The 17,215-nt window shown below is 42.5% G+C and overlaps 1 protein-coding gene and 1 long non-coding RNA gene across 2 annotated transcripts in view; one reads left to right on the top strand and one right to left on the bottom strand.

Moving 5' to 3' along the window:
- LOC143163804 (uncharacterized) overlaps positions 1–11,885 on the top strand; it is an 84,844-nt gene extending 72,959 nt beyond the window's left edge. The window contains exons 3-4 of the long non-coding RNA XR_012995968.1: positions 11,156–11,240; positions 11,798–11,885. This is a non-coding gene — a long non-coding RNA (uncharacterized LOC143163804). The remainder of the gene's footprint in view (positions 1–11,155; positions 11,241–11,797) is intronic.
- Positions 1–14,838, bottom strand: part of LOC143163783 (ovostatin-like) — a 32,927-nt gene extending 18,089 nt beyond the window's left edge. The window contains exons 1-17 of the mRNA XM_076345652.1: positions 14,747–14,838; positions 12,957–13,140; positions 12,095–12,251; positions 11,142–11,194; positions 10,624–10,644; positions 9,672–9,840; positions 8,343–8,427; positions 7,558–7,675; positions 6,767–6,887; positions 6,429–6,538; positions 5,238–5,396; positions 4,204–4,431; positions 3,930–3,987; positions 2,533–2,678; positions 1,995–2,144; positions 1,186–1,356; positions 468–594 (exon numbers count right to left, since the gene is read on the bottom strand). Coding sequence (XP_076201767.1) covers positions 468–594; positions 1,186–1,356; positions 1,995–2,144; positions 2,533–2,678; positions 3,930–3,987; positions 4,204–4,431; positions 5,238–5,396; positions 6,429–6,538; positions 6,767–6,887; positions 7,558–7,675; positions 8,343–8,427; positions 9,672–9,840; positions 10,624–10,644; positions 11,142–11,194; positions 12,095–12,251; positions 12,957–13,140; positions 14,747–14,811 — 2,122 coding nt within the window. The 5' untranslated portion in view covers positions 14,812–14,838. The remainder of the gene's footprint in view (positions 1–467; positions 595–1,185; positions 1,357–1,994; positions 2,145–2,532; positions 2,679–3,929; positions 3,988–4,203; positions 4,432–5,237; positions 5,397–6,428; positions 6,539–6,766; positions 6,888–7,557; positions 7,676–8,342; positions 8,428–9,671; positions 9,841–10,623; positions 10,645–11,141; positions 11,195–12,094; positions 12,252–12,956; positions 13,141–14,746) is intronic.
- Between the last annotated feature and the right edge of the window lie 2,377 nt (positions 14,839–17,215).

The following is a 17,215-nucleotide window of genomic DNA, read 5'->3' as shown; positions in this document are numbered from 1 at the left end:
GCTACTTTTGCTCTTTTGCTGAGCAATCTGACTTGGAGAAAGATAATCATAACTCTTGCTGATCTATAAAGTACTTTGGAGACTATGTGCTAAGTATGCTAAGTGCTGTGTGAGTTCTTAACATTGGGAATTGCCATTATTTTTCTGCACTGACATTTCCTTTTAAATATTTAATTGAATTGTGATTTGATGAAAGGTTCCAACCTGAAAAACCCTGAAAAACTAATATCAGTTTATGAAGGAAGTAGCACCCTAGTATTCCCTGTCTTTTCTGTATGCACCCTGTACCTAAGTGAGAGAGAATGGACTGTACTGCAAGGACTGTCAGAAAAGATTACTAGAGGCAAACTGGGACACGTAGACCTATTCCCCAAAACCCCTCAACATGCTGGCTGTTATTTTATACAGGAAACAGTTTTGAAGAGCAGGCAGACTGGAACTGGAGATACAGTCTGAAATTTCTTTACCTGGGCCATAGCTACTGACATGGTAGCCATAGTCAAAATAGGGATAATCTTCCATGTCTGATTTGTCTTCATTGCACAGAACTGGCTTCCGTAGCACAGAGTTGGTGAAAACCTTCAGGCCCATATCCTGAATGTGAAAGAATCAATCATGTCACTCGGGGCATGCACTAGCTACCAGGGCATGCCACTTCTCCCACCTGGGTTATCATACCTCATCTCTCTCCTCCCTCCTCACATCCCACCCTTTCAACCCTGAATGTCACAACTCTTCCTCTCCAACCTCTATGTCTTTCTTATGGAGCAGTGACACCTGGTGTTCTGTGAAGAGCAGTAATGATGCGGCTTATGTTATGTCTTAAGCCATGGAGCCAGCAGGCAGTGGAGGCAAGTGTATCAGGAAACAAGTGGCCTGCATCACGGACTCACATCTTTACTAGGAATGCCTGAGGTCATGAGCCAAGGCCATGGTTCTGCTTAGGAAAAGTCTACTGAAGCATGGGCAGGATCCCAGCAAATATATCGAATAGTGATTCTCAGTCTTCCTGAGTAAGAGGTGGGGATGAGAAGGCAGAAACTGGGTGATCAGAGACTTTAGGCAGTTCCAGGCATCAGCTGCCATCTCTTAGCAGTAAGAACCACCACCTGAGAAAGTTTAATGCTAATATGCATTAATTCTTCTGGAATACCTCCCACTTAAAGAACCACACAGAGCACATACCCTGAAAATCCTGTAGACATCGCCATCATGACTGACATTCACAGGTTCATAGTACAAGCCATCAAAAAAGGTGGTTTTGACTGGGGTACATGCCTCTGGCTTGTCATCTTCCAGGTTGAGCCCATTGTAGTAATAGCCATATAAATCGTTCACACGAAGTTGGTAGTACACCTGGGAGGTGAGAACGACTAGTGTAAACACAAGGCAGGTCCCAGGCAGGTGCAAAATCACATATATTCAAAGCTTATGGTGGCCCCTGAGCAATCCGATAGACCATGATGGGTTTGCCTAGTGATGCCTACCTAGAGATGAATAAGCAATTTGGCTGGTGATACACAAGAAGGACTGGACTCTACCTACCTCCTTCTGAGCTGCAATGGCTTTGTGGGGTGAACTTGAGCAAAAAGCACAGAGATATACTCCTGAGTTATGCAGAGAGGAGATTGGAGTCCAACGAGATACTAGCTGACATCTACAGCTTTTTTTCTAGACCCAAGGCCTATCTGAGTCATAAAATGCAGTTTTGACGTAATCACTCCCCAGGGAGGAATTATGCTTTCAGGGACTTACATTAGGTATATTCTTAGGACATGACTTACACTGCCATGCTTTCCAAAAATAAATGTTCCACTATCAGTTTCTATCTTTGAAGTGTACAACTGCCATAGACCTTTCTTCAATCCTGAGATGTCTGTTTCCAAGGGAAAAATAAAAACATAGCCAGCAGCAGAGAGAGCACAGGTGGGAATTGGAATGTCATTCTGGATGTCCCTAGGTCAAAAGAACACAGGACTGGGGATGTGGCTTACTCTCTCAGCAGATAACTCTTGCTCAGGCTGAAGAAGGAGGACACTCTGATCTACAGCTCTCAGGGCACAGTAGGAGTTGGGAGCAGCTTCAACGTGGAGACTGACTTTGGAGCCGGGGAGACCCTGCTTTTCGGAGAACTCGAGCTGGAGCTGGAAATGAATAAATCCAAGACAACCACACAGAAATTAGGAGAATCAGCTTGGCACATGGATCTAAATCTCAGCTTTCACCAGCACTCTATTCTCTTTGTGGCAAAGCTCCTACTGCTAGATGGCCCTTTTGAATCCCTCTTCTGTAAAAATCCACCTCTATAATCCCCTAGTCACCTCTCTCTTCCCACTCCATTGAGAATTTAGTTTGAGTCCGAGCATACATGTCAATTGCAGGGACAGCTCCTCATGTTCCCGGGCACATCTGTACCTTTTCCATTCCTAAAGGCCATCCCTAGTGCAGGGGTCTTGATGACTCATTCCCTAACTGTTCTTTCAGCAAGGAGCCAGCTGATACAGCCCTTGATAAGAAAGCAAACATTTTCACCTTGTTTTTGAAGCATACTTTGCTGCGTATCTGAGAACTGTCAGCCACTATCTCCCCATGAGGATGCACCGTGTAGATCAACAGCCTGGCGCTGGGGGCAAGCTTCTCAGTGACAGTTAGTGTGATGGAGAATGTACCTCTGGGAGCTGTGGAAGTAACATGAAACAGGGGAGGAGAAGCCAAGAAAAGACATTAGACAAACCTGTGGTGGAAGGACCACATATTTACCCATAACTTACCAGCACCTTTAAAAACAAGGAAGTTGGATATTGGAAGATTCATCTCTCAGCGGCTGAGGAACAGCTCCCATCAGCAAGACAACAGATACAAACTGGGGCATGCTGAGAGCAGGGTGCTTTGCAGAGAGGGGTCTGAGATGAGTAGAAGTTGGACAGGGAAATCTGAGCATGATTGCTACAAGAAGAGCACAACATTGCCTTTGGGTCTCAAACCTAGAACCTCCTACACCAGAGGAGATAGGCCAACCTCCTGACCTAAGGGAGGGCTCTCTTAACACTAGGCAATATGAAGTTCTTATCTACATGGATGACAACTACTAGAGCAGGGACAGGAAATTAAGCTTCCACATAAGTTTTAGTGAGTCACACAGTTATACACCTTAGTATTAGCCCCGAATAATATGGAAAAACCACATGGCTTCAAGCTGATTTCATGAAGGGAAATCATGTGACATAGCTGCCTTTTGATGAATGGGATGCCTCTCCCTAAACCACAGGGGAACCTATACTGTGCAGCCATAGTGCATGAATACCCAGAGAAAGACCAAAAATGGCAAATACTAAACAACAAGTCCTATACGTGGAGTGAGGCTTACCAAAGCCACCTACCGAAGACTGGCAATAGACCAGGTTCTGCAAGAAAATATATTTCTAACAGTGAAAGAACTAAGTTCAGTTTGTTGTGATTGGTAGGATCATTGTCATTTGTGGGTATTTGGAGACTTCTGAAAGTGCAATGAATTCCAAGCAGTTAACTGCTGAATATCCCCGTCAAATGGGACACCTATTATTTCAAACTTCAAAAAGTTTTAGTCTTCTAATCGGTGAAGACTTGGATGTCACCAAATAACTGTGATACTGCAAATACTCCTTGGCAAGAAATAAAACAGAAGGTGGCTACATTCCTTGGTGTTTGATCACAACAAAGTTTTCATCTTTCAACAAACAAGATCAATTTGATTATGATATGGGGGATTGGCTAGATGCTGCAGCAAAACCAAATGATACTGTGAGTGGTGACAGATCATGGGGTTTAAGAACTAGTATCTGATTTAGCTGCAGTTCTCTGCTTTCATCCCTTCTTACAAAACTTACTAATGCTCTGGTGCTCAGAATGATGCTCTGAAGTACAAGTAAGTAATATGGCCTAGAACTTACCATCAGAGATGCTGACTTGCTTCTGGCCACTGAGAGTAATTTTTCCTTGTGTCATCACCTGGGCATAGAAAAAAATTCATGAGACAGGATCAAAAGCACCTCCTCCCTTCCCCCATGAAATCATAGATTTTGAGTAGTGTTCTGAGAGGCTTTAAAGGCCATCAAATCAAGCTGTAATCTGTAACCACTGTCTGGCCTGGAGATTTCTGCCTTATATGGTGTTCAAGAGAAGACGAAAGAAAAGAGATGTTTTGGGAGTCAAGGTAGCACTTACCACATAGTAGAAGTTTGTGTGCCTGGCATTCCCGTACCCATCTCTGTTCAGGACATAGTGAACGTTGATCGTTCTCTGGTGGCCACAGCTGAGCTCCTCCTTCACTGGCTCGATTTTCACAAAGCTATTGGTCCGTGAGTAGAAACGCCAGACAAAGAATAAGGCTTGGTGCTCATTATCATTCCTCCAGATGAAGAAGTCTGCACAGTCATCTGGAGCCTGCCTGACCTATGAAGCAGAAAAGTCATACACAGGGAATCAACAAAGTGGAATATAAAAAAATGGCAGGCAGGTGAGAGGCAAAGGCATCTTCCCTCTAAAATATTCTGTTGGGAAGATGATTTTGTGGGGCTCTTTAAGCCAAGACCAAGAGCTGATGTGAAAAATTTGTGCTTCACCAGTCTAGAGCGGGGGTACTTCTGGACACCTTAATGTATCTAGACACCTATGGCGCATTGTAGTAGGGAGGTTATTTCAGATTCTTGCAGGATTGGGACAGGTTGTATAAACTGCTAGGACTTATTGTGAGTTAGAATGGCATTCTTCTCAAACAGCCTTCTTTTTCTCAGCTCTTCCCATCACACCAGAGAAAAGGCATGAGAACACGAGAAGACGATTTGATGGTAACAGGCATGAGTGTCTGTCAGCAGAAGTGCAGGGAAGCAGGCAGCAGCAGGGAAAGAGGCTGGTGTGCATCCAGGCTGGGTGGGGCAGGCAGGGCAGTCTGTGAGGTAGGTCCTCTAGCACACAGAATAAAGAGAAGGAAGATGGCTGCAGAAAGGGCTTCTGAGCGGAGGGAAAAGTAGGGAAGTGCTGAAGATTACTGTGGCCCAAACACTCCTGGGGTGCAGTCTGCCACTCCTCAGGCACTGGTGTTTTCTCATACTCGTTTCACAAAGGTTGCAGATGTTTGTAGACTGACTGCCTACTTTCTTCATCTGAAACAATCCTGCCAGCACCCACCGATTGCTTCTAATCCCTCTCTCCAATGAAGGATTTTTTCAGGAATTAGACTGAAGCCTGTATTTACTTACTCTCAACTTAAAACTGGGATCAAAGAAGTTGGATGTGTCAATGGAAAAAGCAGCAGTGCCATTCGTGTCAGTGGTATAGTTGGCCAGGTATTTTTCATTGAGCTCCAGCAGGACAGTCCTATCAGCAAGGGGCTTGCCATCCATATCCGTCACAACGATCTGAACAAAAAGAATACCCAAGAGATTCAGAAAAAAAACCCCAAAAGAATGGGAAATGCTCTGCTCACCAGAGGATGCTCACTTAAGCACTGAGGACAATTGCAGGGAGTAGAAATCGAGTGAAATGTATTTAAGAGGCAAATGCTTCTCAGTATTTTGAAGGAGCAGGAGTTCTGTGACAGGCAAAGGCAGGCAATTCCCATCAGTGAAAGGCAAAACTATATGTCACAGAGGGAGAAAGAATTGTTTATACACATGATCTTGTATAAAAGATTCTTTCAATCCTCTGTTGAAAGAAACAGTCCTCTGTTTCTCTTCAGTGACCGTTAGGCCAGTGTGCCATCACATAAGTTAAAAACTAGTGAGTGAGAGGTGATGGTTTAAATTCTTACCTCATGCTCTCCCTTCCCAAGCAAATAGAAACAGAGGGACTCCAGAGCACATACTCTTTGGAGGGCACTGATTAACAAACCTAAAGCAATCAGATGACTTCACGGCCACAGGTAACCTGTGGAACTCAGTAGCTCCTCCCACCTCCCGGGCATCTGTGCGTACCTTCTGTCCCCATTGCATATCAGGATGATGCTGTACGGCTCATCCTCCTTCCTGTGCCTGGGTTTATCCTGCATATGCAGGTTAGTAAGAATTTAGAATATGCTTTAACACCTATACTGCTTTAAGTAAAAGTCCCTGGGACCATGTGTTGCAACGCAGGGTAAATTCTACCTTCAGTTTAAGCACAGCTGTTGCTGAAGTAGTTTCTTGCAGACTCTTCTTCCCCACTCATATGACCTTTCACTTACCGACCTTTTAGGCATTCTCTAATTATGGCAGAAGAGAGACCCTAACACTCCAGGTATAATATAATTTTCTTATTTTCTCTAGGAGCTTCTAACGTAACGAGAGAACTATGCAGCAGTCACTGTTATGCAACATTATCACGGGAAGTTGTCAGCACAGAGTTAGGGGACATCCATAATCATGCTGGACCTCAGGGAGTTTTGATCTAAATGTATCCTCTCAGGCACCCACCTCACCATAGTAAGGAATTCCCCTTTTGTAATAGAGATCCATATTCTTGAACATCACTCTGTCATTTTCTTGGTTGACTGCAACATAGTCATAGGTTTTCATCTGGATACCTGTGAGACACACCCAGTATAAAAGGGAGGAAACAGAAATCAGACCTGGGCAGAAAACTGTTTCTTTTGAAAAGCTATATGGAGCAGTGATGCTCTGGAGGGAGAGCTACACAAAGAAAATGGTGATTGTTTGTTGTTTGCTGCACAGATCAGAATCCAGGAGATTCCTCTCAGAAAGTATCCCCTATTAGCTTTAATCAGCTACTCCCAACCTCCACTTGGTGTTACCTGTCCCATTTTCAGTGACGGTGCTTTCTACATTGAGGCTGGCATACATCCTGGCGTAGCTGCGGTAGAGCTGGAATGCTTTGATGGAGATGACAGTGTTGAGGCAGCCATCCTTCCCCAGCTGAAAAAGGAGCACAAAGGGGAAAGGCCATTTTTCTCAAGGTTTGGAAAATTGCTCCTGAATCTGTGTTAGTGGGTCTCTGAAGAGCTTCATGCCTCTACTCACATCTTCAGCTCCTACTTTCTACTTGCTCCCCTCTTACCTTACACTCTCACTCCCTTCCCAGCTCATTGTTTCAGTACCGTCTACCCTTGCACCTGGAAACCTCTCTCCTCATTCCCCCTAGTCCTCTCTATGCTGCCGTCCCTTCTCAAACCCATCTTGCATGATGCCTGAGCTCTATGACCAGAGCACTTTGAGTTTGATCTAGTGGAGAAATTAATCATTAGTTTAACATTAAGTGTCCTCAGAGACTTCCGGTATAGATCTGCTGATTACACTTGGTAAGAACACAGCTCCAGTGTTTTAGGAATGATCACAAATTTATAGTTTCATAAGCTTCCCTCCCTCCTACTGACTCTTTCTCAGGGAAAAACCAGTCTCCTAATAAGGTCATTGGTAAAAACTACCTTCATGGTCTTTCAGCATTGCCTGTGAGATAATGAGAAAACACATGCCTCTGTGATTGTCTCTCTGGTGTTCCCCAGGAAATGAATGAAGTCACCAAACACTGTGCTACATGTTGGGTAGTAAAGCTGATGGGGAAGAAAGGCCTTGCCATGTATCATACCAGTCCAGTGACAGCTTTGCAGGTTTCTTTCTGCTTTTGCTCACATCGTAGACTATAAAAGTGCTGCTGACACACATTGATTTGGACATTCCCTTGCAGCGGTTGGCCATAAGTGTACCTAGGAGAGGAAGAACCCAGTCATGTGGACTTAGCATGAAACCTGCAAAGACTGCAGAGCAATGCAGACTCTGAAGCCCTCAGGAGTGCTCAGAGCACAGGCAGAAGAGCAGCTGGGAATTAGGACCAGTTAGCCCTAGCAGAATTCCCTTCAACTATTTTTAGGCTGTTTCTGGCATCTTGTTAAAAAAGCCTGCTTTACCATTGCCTTGGTGTAGTCATTCTTCAAGGTCTGAAGCTGGAAAGTGGTGCTGGGCTCGGGGTTGGGATATAACTCCCTGCTGCTTGCTTTTTCTCCTTAGTGCCTTACACAAAGCAGGATGTATTGCAGAAAGATCCCTATCCACCCCTTTGGCTCATGCCACCCTGTCCTTTGGCAGTGTCACAGCCAGCAATCTTAATGACAGACTCTCCTTCTGTACTATTTCTCTCCTTTTCTGTAATAATAAAAAACAACAGCTAGCGAGTAGTTCTAGACTCTCCCAGTTCTAATTCTGCTATGTAGCAGGAGAACAGTTATATTCCATGTCACAGAAGTCATAGCTAAAGAAATTGCTCTAACCCATACTCTGAATCAGCAGCAGGATCCCCGCTTCCCAGCACAGCCCACCATCCTCTATCCCATGTTTCTTGTGCACAAATGTGTTGTTATCAGATCTGATACTTACGAAGCACAAACATTCACCCTGACTTCTTCATCAAAGAAAGAGATCCTCATTGGCACACTGGTTGTCACTTCAAATTTCGGCAGCACTGGGAATGCAATGTGAATATGACTGCTGAGCAGTTGCATGCCATAGGCAGGTGTGTGTGTGGAAAACAGTAAAAAAACAGTTGGCAAAGGCATTTTTACCGACAAGGGAGAGGAAATGGTTCAAAGAAACGTCTGCCTAGGAGCTGGCTGTATGATATTATTGGAGAAAATATAACCTTTAGTGGTAAGATTAATAACTTCTTTAAAACTCAATAATAATCATACTAATAATTATAACAGCCACAGTAAGAACTGTGATAAATCACTTTAATTGGCTGTACATTTTCTTCAAGAGAAAGGTGGGAGTAATGCTGATGTCTCAAACTAGTTAAGCCCTGGAGAACAGAAGTTATTATGCAATCCAGCCCCATTGAAGGAGAAAAGCAATAGATTAAGCGAAATAGTAAAATCAAACAGGTCACTGTCACTCCCTCTTTTCAGCTTACCTTTTGGCCCAGGTGACCAGCAATAATGACAACATAGCTGGAAAAGGCCTTTTTGTCATGCACCTGTACACAGGAGACTGGAAGGTATGAAAGACCTCTGGAGGGTAAGCAGGAAAGGTGCTTTATTGCCCTTACAAAAAACCCAGACAACGGGGAGTTGTCCAAGCCTTCTCTGGTGACTACTAAGGAAAACCTGCCTCTAAAAGTTGAGAAAACTTGTAAAATCAAAACAAATTTAACAACTCCCTTGACATGGTCTATTCCAGAAAGTAAGCAGATCACTACGAGGGCTTTGGCATCTCCACTACCCATTGTTTTCCATCCTGTGCTTCCACTGGCTATCCAGCCTCCCCCAGCAACAATCTGGTACCTGTTATTTAATCTGTCTGATAGATAATATCTTCAGAGTTCTACTGCATATTTTAGCCTAGTGCTCTCCATACAGTGATGACCTCCACAAAACAGGATAGGCCTGACTCATTCATTTTGCCTTTGAACAGATGGGGAGTGTAAGGCCTGAGTGATAGGATCCGGATCCCAAAGTCACACAGTGACTTTGTTCCAAGCCCAGAAAAGAATTAGACTCCTAATTTAATTCCTGAAAAATGCTGCCTTTCTCAGCATTTGTTTTTTCCGTTCTTACCTTCACTTTCTCAACCCAGCTCTCTCTATGTCTGTCTTTCTCAGGCGTGAAGTGGAGAAGTCAAAGCACTTAAACTCTGCACTAGCAGCTCCTATCTGACTTAGGCAGAGCCAGCCTCATTGCTGGTGCAGGGCAGTTCACAGCCTTTGCTTACCATATTCCTCCACCGTGAAGAATTGGTACTCTTTTTCACCTGACGACTTCTCCACAATGATGTTGTAGGACCCCAGAATAGGCTCCGGGATTAGTGGGAAGGAGAGCTGGACAATTCCATGCTTAGATGCTACCTCCAACCACTGGAAGATCTTGTTTTGCTCTGGATCCTGGAGAGTGGGAGAAAGAGATGTACCAAAACCTCTATCACCCTATTTCTTGTCTTCCTGCCTTCGTTTTTAAGTTTTTTATCCTGGCATATTGGCTAAGTTCATCACAGTGTGAATGTGAGTTTGGACTGATGACATGTACTCTGACTTCCCATTAATTTTCCAGATCTGTTTGTGCATTAAACAAGCCTAAGTTTATGTTTAACTGGAAATTAGCTACACTGTCAGATGATCTCAGATCATCCAGGAATAGTACATGATTAGGACTCAGTTTGCTTATCTGCAGCTCTTCTAGCATAAGCCTTTCTGACTCAACTCCTTCTGTAAAATGAGAATATTATGCTGGCTTCCCTTAGAAAGTGCTTTGAGATCTAGTGATGTGAAATGCGGTAGAAGACTGATTCATTGTTAGCCTGTCCCCCAGCAGAACATGACATTTCAGGAAGTGACTATTCTTATGCCTGTATGAGAATGAGGCTATTTCACCAGCCCATTTACTGTAGTCCCACCAAAGTAAGACTACACTGAACACTCTTATTTGAATCCTAGCAAAAGACACAGCATCAACCTCATGCCATCTCTGACTAACATCTCCAGTTCTGCTGATTTCTTCTCCTCTAGTGTTTGATAATGCATACTGCCACTGTTCAACCTCAAGTCTATTGGCTTTAGATGGTGTGCTTTGGGTGAGTCTCCCTCAGCTATTGACACTAATGGGAATGATGAAGCATACGTAGCCTTTCCAAAGCAACTTGTGCTTTAATGACGCGTTGCATCTCTTACCTCAATGACAATTCGGGGATACTGGAAGAGGGAAAAAAAGAGAAAAAAAAAAGAAAAAAATTATCAAAACATCAAGAAATTAACTGTGGAGCTTGAAAAATACTAGAACATAAAGAAGGCTGTGAACAGCTTTCTCTGGATACAGTTTCCTTGACTGGGTCAAGGAAACAATTTGCAACTCATGTCTGTAATTAAAAAGATAATTTTAAGGGGATAATCTGTTTGTGAATTTATCTTTTCTACAAAAACCATCCAGTCTCTTTCTACATATCTGGGTCAGGTGAAGTGAAGTGACTACAAAATCTGAGCACTGTGAGAGATTTCCAGGAGTGCTTTCAGACCCTTTGCCCTCTATAAAGGCAAGGGATGGAGTATGAAATTAAGGAGTTACAGCAGTCCTTCAAAAACATCAGGAGGCCTATCCCAGGCCCTTTTTATTCAACTTCTAAGTGAAAGAGTCCAGCGAACAGGTACCCCAAGAAGGTGCTTGAAAAATCTTGACTATCACTCATACTTACTGTCTCCTGAACAGGTCTGAACTGGCTGTCCAAAGTGACCACACGAAACATTACTGAAAAAGACATAGGACAAAAAAGGGACCATTCACTTTAGCATTGGTAAGTCGCTTTCAACATACAACTGAAAGAAAGTTTGCCCAGGCTTTTAGGGAGAACTAAAGAGTACCTGGAGAACTAGAAAGGATTTTATTATCTTAGCCAGTAAAAAAGAAAACCAAAATAAACTTGTCAGCTGACATATCTTCAATTCTGAACCACTGGGACTAAAGTAACCTCTAAAGTAACTACAAATACTCTGTACTGCCTTCATTTCTTCTTGAAAGACTCAGTTCTTTGGAACGTTTCCTAAAAAACTGTTTATAGAAGTCAATTCAATGAAAAACTCGAAGAGAAGGAAGAATTTGTCTTTATTCTAAGTGTAAACCCTTTGCAGCACTGAAATATAATGATACTAAAGAGATAACTTTAGTTATCTTTAGTTATGTGGTAACTATACCACAGCTAGTTCTGTCATTTAAATATCGTGATGGAATCAGTGTTGTGAAATAGATTAACAGTTAAGTAGAAAGAGCTTTGACAGGAAATTACTTGTTTACTTTGTTTTTATATGAATTTTATTAATCCCAATATTAACCTATTATTTTCTGTATTTTTAGGGACACTTTATGTGACTGACCTCAGTAAACGTGGCAGAACTCAAGATCCTGTAAATGCAATTAACTCAGTAAAAACACATGAACTCTACTCATTTGTTGCAATTTTGTGAATCGGTTCTATTTTTCACTGCCTGTTGATGAGCCCAAACTCAGATGACATTTATACACTATCTGAAGGATTGCTCATGACCGTCGCAGTCCATGATCTTTTCCTCCACAAGAGGAAGTCCTTGTCATTCTAGACCCACCCTTGCACTCAGTTTGCCAGTTCACTAGCTGACTCAAACTCATCAGCACCTTTTTGCCCTGGTTTGTAGATAGGTTTGTCCGTCTGGATGAAGACACTATTATCCACATTCTGAATCGCCACTGATCTTCTCTCAGCTAAGTCAACTGTGGTGCCTTTGGCAGAGAAGGAAATGAATGCCAGGGGGTCAGAAGTAGCAGGAGGAACCTGGAGAGAAACAAAACCCCAGAGGAAAAGTGGTAAACGACATATGTTGTGGTCCCCTGATGCCCAGGGTTCTTGAGTAAGATACTGACTGTCAAGTGAGTCATAAATAGCTTGTGCAAAATCATGAGAAGCCCCATCTTTGCCAGTGAGATAATCTCTGGGAATTTCTGCTGTGGAAGTCCCATAATCTGTCACCAGGTACTAAGGTTTTAAGCTATGCCCTGTCCTATGCATTTCCCCATCTCATGTAGCTACCTGCCTATATGCAGGTTGCCCCAGCCATACAGCTGAATTCTGAGGCGTTTTCTCCTGCTGCATTCTGGAAGACCTAACCTTGGGGTTTATTTGTCATATCTGTCCAGATCTTGTAGAGTCACAGGAAAGGGAATGAGTATGTCCCAGTTGAGTTGTCTAGCTTGACAATTATGACAGTCCCATAGGATGCATGCACCTGTGATGGCAATCAAAAGCTTTTTGCTATTCACTCTGTGAATGGTGATGGAAAGTCTTTCTCCAGCTTCCCCCTACAACCCATATGTCTTTCTTTTTCCTGTCTATATTGTCAGCCTTTCCATCAGTTTATCTTTTTTCATTCTATTCCGTGCCCACGCTCTTCATCTTCTTGCCCTCACTGACAAGGAGAGTTGCACTCAGAAGTATTTCCAACTTCTACACCCTCTTCAGTAGTCTCAAAAGAGAAAATACCTTGAACTCGCAGCACTTGAAGAAATCATTCTTCGTCACAGATTCCTCAAAGAGAGTCTTCCGGATACTGCCGTATTCCAGGATGATGCTCAGGGACAGAGGCTCACTGAGTCTGTGGAACTGCACACAAGCAGTCTGCGGAGAGTCGCTCCGCACTACCGTTGGGACCAGCAGCACATACTGACTGTAAGAAGGCAAGACCAGATTAGAGTTTAGTCAGGAAGGAAAGTCATAGCAAACAGGAGAGGAAAATACCACAGAAATGCCGTACATGTCAAGGAAGACACGGTCTTGCTCAAACCAGTGGAAGGATTTCCATTTCTTTCAATGAATTTTGAATAATAAGCTAAGAAAGTACAGATGACAATTTTTTGTCCCTCACAGTTCTTTCTGAGCTAAAAGACTCATCATTCTATGCAGTGTCTTACCCAGCATGATACTGCATCTTTCCATTCCAGGTATTTACAGAACTCCAATTACTAAAGTGTCTAAACACCTGACAAGCATAGCTGCATTTATCCTCCCATGATCTATACGTATGCTTAAACCTCTGGAATGTCCCATAAGGAGAAGTGATATTTACCTTCTTTTTAAGATCAATGACAAAAATATTAGTTAATGGTTGCAACAAATTTTTAATTTCTTTTTCTCTGGATATCTCTCCCTCCAGATAAGAACTGACAAATCATAAGTCAATCAGCATAATGCACAAGAAATGATCCTGCTTCTCCATTCAGAATATTCCAGGGAACACTCAATCTAACCTGCATGCTCTATTCTGTTTCCATGCCTCTCCCTGTATTGCTTCCTTTGCTTCTTTCTTCCATTGGACTTTTTTAGTTACACTACTCTCTATAATTAGGGCAGCCTTCCTTCCCCAGATTCTTCCTCTGAAAAACATTCCTTCAGATTTGCTATATTTGGCTAAGGTTCTGTTGCTGGCCTCCCGTTCTCTGCTGCCCAAACTGGTCTTTTCAAATAATGTATGACAGAATTGATGAGTTGGTTCTGCAGCACAACATGAATCACACAATCCCTTTTAGGTAATCTGATCCTTTCCCTTTTTTCCTCCCACAGCTTTGCTTGTTCATATTATCTTTATTGTTATTTTCACTTGCCCAGTTCAGACTGCATGATATTCAAAGACCAAAAGTAAAATGATTAAAACCAAGATTGTATTTGAGAAAGCTAGACCCTCTGACTTTCACAATATTTTCCTTTAGAACTTTTGAGAAGGGGATTTAAGATCTAATGTTGGTGTATTTTTGAATATTGTGGCTGAAATCTTCTGTTTGAATAAAGCCATGGACATTGACAGTGCTGTATAAGTCATGACAGCACAGTAGGTATAATACTAATACTAATACTAACACTAATACTAATACCAGGACTGCCATTCAGCATAGTCCCTAGTACCAGCCATTATCTGGGCTGTAGCACCTCCTCAAATGCCATGCTCTCTCTGTACTGCTGATGCATATCAGTCCTGATCATTAGTATTACTTGCTAGTCTAGTCTTGAATCTCCTCCCCACTTTACCCAGGCACTTCAGAATTCATCTACTCCACTTCTAGGTTTCTGTCATTCAAATCAGATTTCATAGCAGTTTTATGATGGAGAGCATCATTCCAAATCATCCTTCAACATCATCTACTTCCATTTCAGACACATTTCAGAACCTAGGTCTCAAACATCCAGTTTATTATATAGCAATGTCCCAGAAGAAATTAACTGTTGGGAAATATAATAAAATATTTTATCATAAAAACACAGAATGTACTATCTCTTACGGTTCAGAAGACACTGTGGCAATCCAGTTCAAGGACAGAATACTCAGAAGAATCCTTGACCACATCTCTGTCTGTGAAGAAGAAAGAAGAGAGACTGATCTCAAGTGGACAGCCTGTCTTCTAGCTTTTAAACTGGCCTGAGATGATGCTCCTCCTCCACGGCTTCAATCATATTTGAACAAAAGATATCTACATAAAATTTGCATAGGTTCATCTTCCTCTCTCCTGTCTGTTCTCACACTCCCTGAACTCTCAAACAATAGCTTAGGAAAGCTCTCATATTTCACATAGCTTTGTGAGGTATTGCAAGCCAAACCGGTTCCTGCCCATCTGAATGTTTTATTGAAGCTTACCTCTCTGATTATCGAGTCATTGGCTGAAGGTTCCTTAATGTTTCAACCTGTTTGATTTTGCCACTGCTTAAGTATTTCCTTGTTCTGTAAAGATCTCCCATAGATACATCTCACAAAACAGAAGTAATCATAACACAATATGCTATTGTATGCCTGCACTGGGGCCTGGGCAGTAATAATACAGCATCAGACTCTATCTGCATTCAGTATGGCACAGAATGAAACTCCTAATTGTAATCTGGATTTCTTACTGCACACAGTAACATTCTGCAAGGAATGGTGTTGGCTAGTTGTCTACCATTTTTGCCAGTGGTCAGGACAAGCATATCTCTAGAGAAAGGAATCTTACAGCATTACTTCATTTGTTCACTCATCTGTCTGTCAGTCTGCTTTTCTCCCCATCCCTGCTCCCCCCATCAAATAACTTGTAAGCCTGATGGTGAATTTTAAATAAATCTGACTGAGAAGAAGTTTCAGAATAATCAAGATATAGAATCATAAAATAATTTAGATAGAAAGGGACCTCCTGACATTAGGTGGTCCAATCTTTCCTTTTAAGCAGGGCTAGCTTCAAAGTTTGTCCAGTCATGTTTTGCATATCTCCAAAGATGGAGAGTCCACATAATCTCTGGACATCTGCTCCCATGCTTAACCAACCATGTTGTGAATTTTTTTTTCCTTAAACCAGAATTTCCCATACTATAACTTGTGTCCATTGCTTCTTGTCCTTTCACTGTGCACCCCTGAGAAAAATCTGTCTCTGTCTTCTCTATAATCCCACTTTACACAGCGGAAGACTGCAATTATGTCTCCTCTTAGCCTTTGTTTCTCCAGGCTGAACAAATGAGACTGTCTCAATTTCTTTCTGTAGGTTTGTTTCAGCCACTGACCATCCCGGTGACCTTCCACTGGACTCCCTCCAGTCTATCAACACCTTTCTTGTACCAGGGAGCCAAATCTGGACACAGAACTTCATCTGTGGTCTCACAACTGCTGAATAGAGGGGAAGATTCAATTTCCTTGATGTGTTAGCTACACTCTTGGTAATATAGCCTGAACCCAGGAAACTAAATAATCTATAGTGGTGGAGGACTGCATTCACACTCTTACACAGGAAAAGAAAAAACAAAAACAAAACCAAAACCAACCAAACAAAATAAGGTAGCCAATCAACATGTGTGTAACTGCAACCTAGGGGAAGTAACAGGCAATTTCCCTTCTTCCTCTTTCTCAAACAGGTGATGAATGGGAAGAGGAAGCTGAGTATACTGTAGGAGTAATTAGGGACATGAAAAAGACTAGGGGCACTGAAAAAGGTGTTGGGCAATGCAGAGTGGGCCTGAAGTTATTTCAGTGGTAAGCGGTAGGAGAAGGAATTGAGGACTGTTATAGTCATGTGGTACAAATGGATGTGGGACTGTTGAAAGACAGATTCTATCAATTTCACTTCTCATGATATAATACATTCTTGCTAATGATTCAGCTGTACAGGAATTATTCTTTCCATCAGCATGGGCGATACCCTAAACTACCCATGCCTAACCAGCTTACCTAATCATCTTTTCCAGAAGCTTTCTGATGACCAGGCTAGGACACAAAGAAAACTGCCCCGGGTGCTGCTGGAGCTACTGTCTATTCCCACTGAGTTACTAGTGGGAAATATTGCACAAAGCTTCCCAGAATGACCTGACGTTAAAGTGACAATGCTGCATGGCAGGCGGGTGGTGTGCAAACAGGGCGGTCACATCGTGAAGAAAGATGTTGCATTAGTTGTAATGAGGGCAGAAGACAGCTAAGAATATGTCGCAGACATGTTTGTATTTGCAGCTTTGAAATGCCTCAGACCGTATGTCTTACTTCAAACAGGTACTCAGTAGTAGGCAAAAAAGAATTAAGGAGGGAGAAGGAAATACCAATCAATTCCAGGGCCCTGGTGCAAATTGCTCCAGAAGCTCATCCTTTATTTAAGTGCAGCGTGCCTTTAGCTTGAATGTAAGAGGGCTTTCTTGTTGATACACAGACATGGAAAAGAAAAAGATAAAGCATTTGAGAAACTGAAATCTTAGAAGATATTATGTTCAGATCAATTGAAGAGCACATGTTTGTCTGGAAACAA

This window comes from Aptenodytes patagonicus, chromosome 1, assembly GCF_965638725.1.
Source record: "Aptenodytes patagonicus chromosome 1, bAptPat1.pri.cur, whole genome shotgun sequence".
Classification (NCBI taxonomy): domain Eukaryota; kingdom Metazoa; phylum Chordata; class Aves; order Sphenisciformes; family Spheniscidae; genus Aptenodytes; species Aptenodytes patagonicus.
Note: the sequence above shows the minus strand (reverse complement) of the source record. Positions and strands in the feature narration are given on the sequence as shown.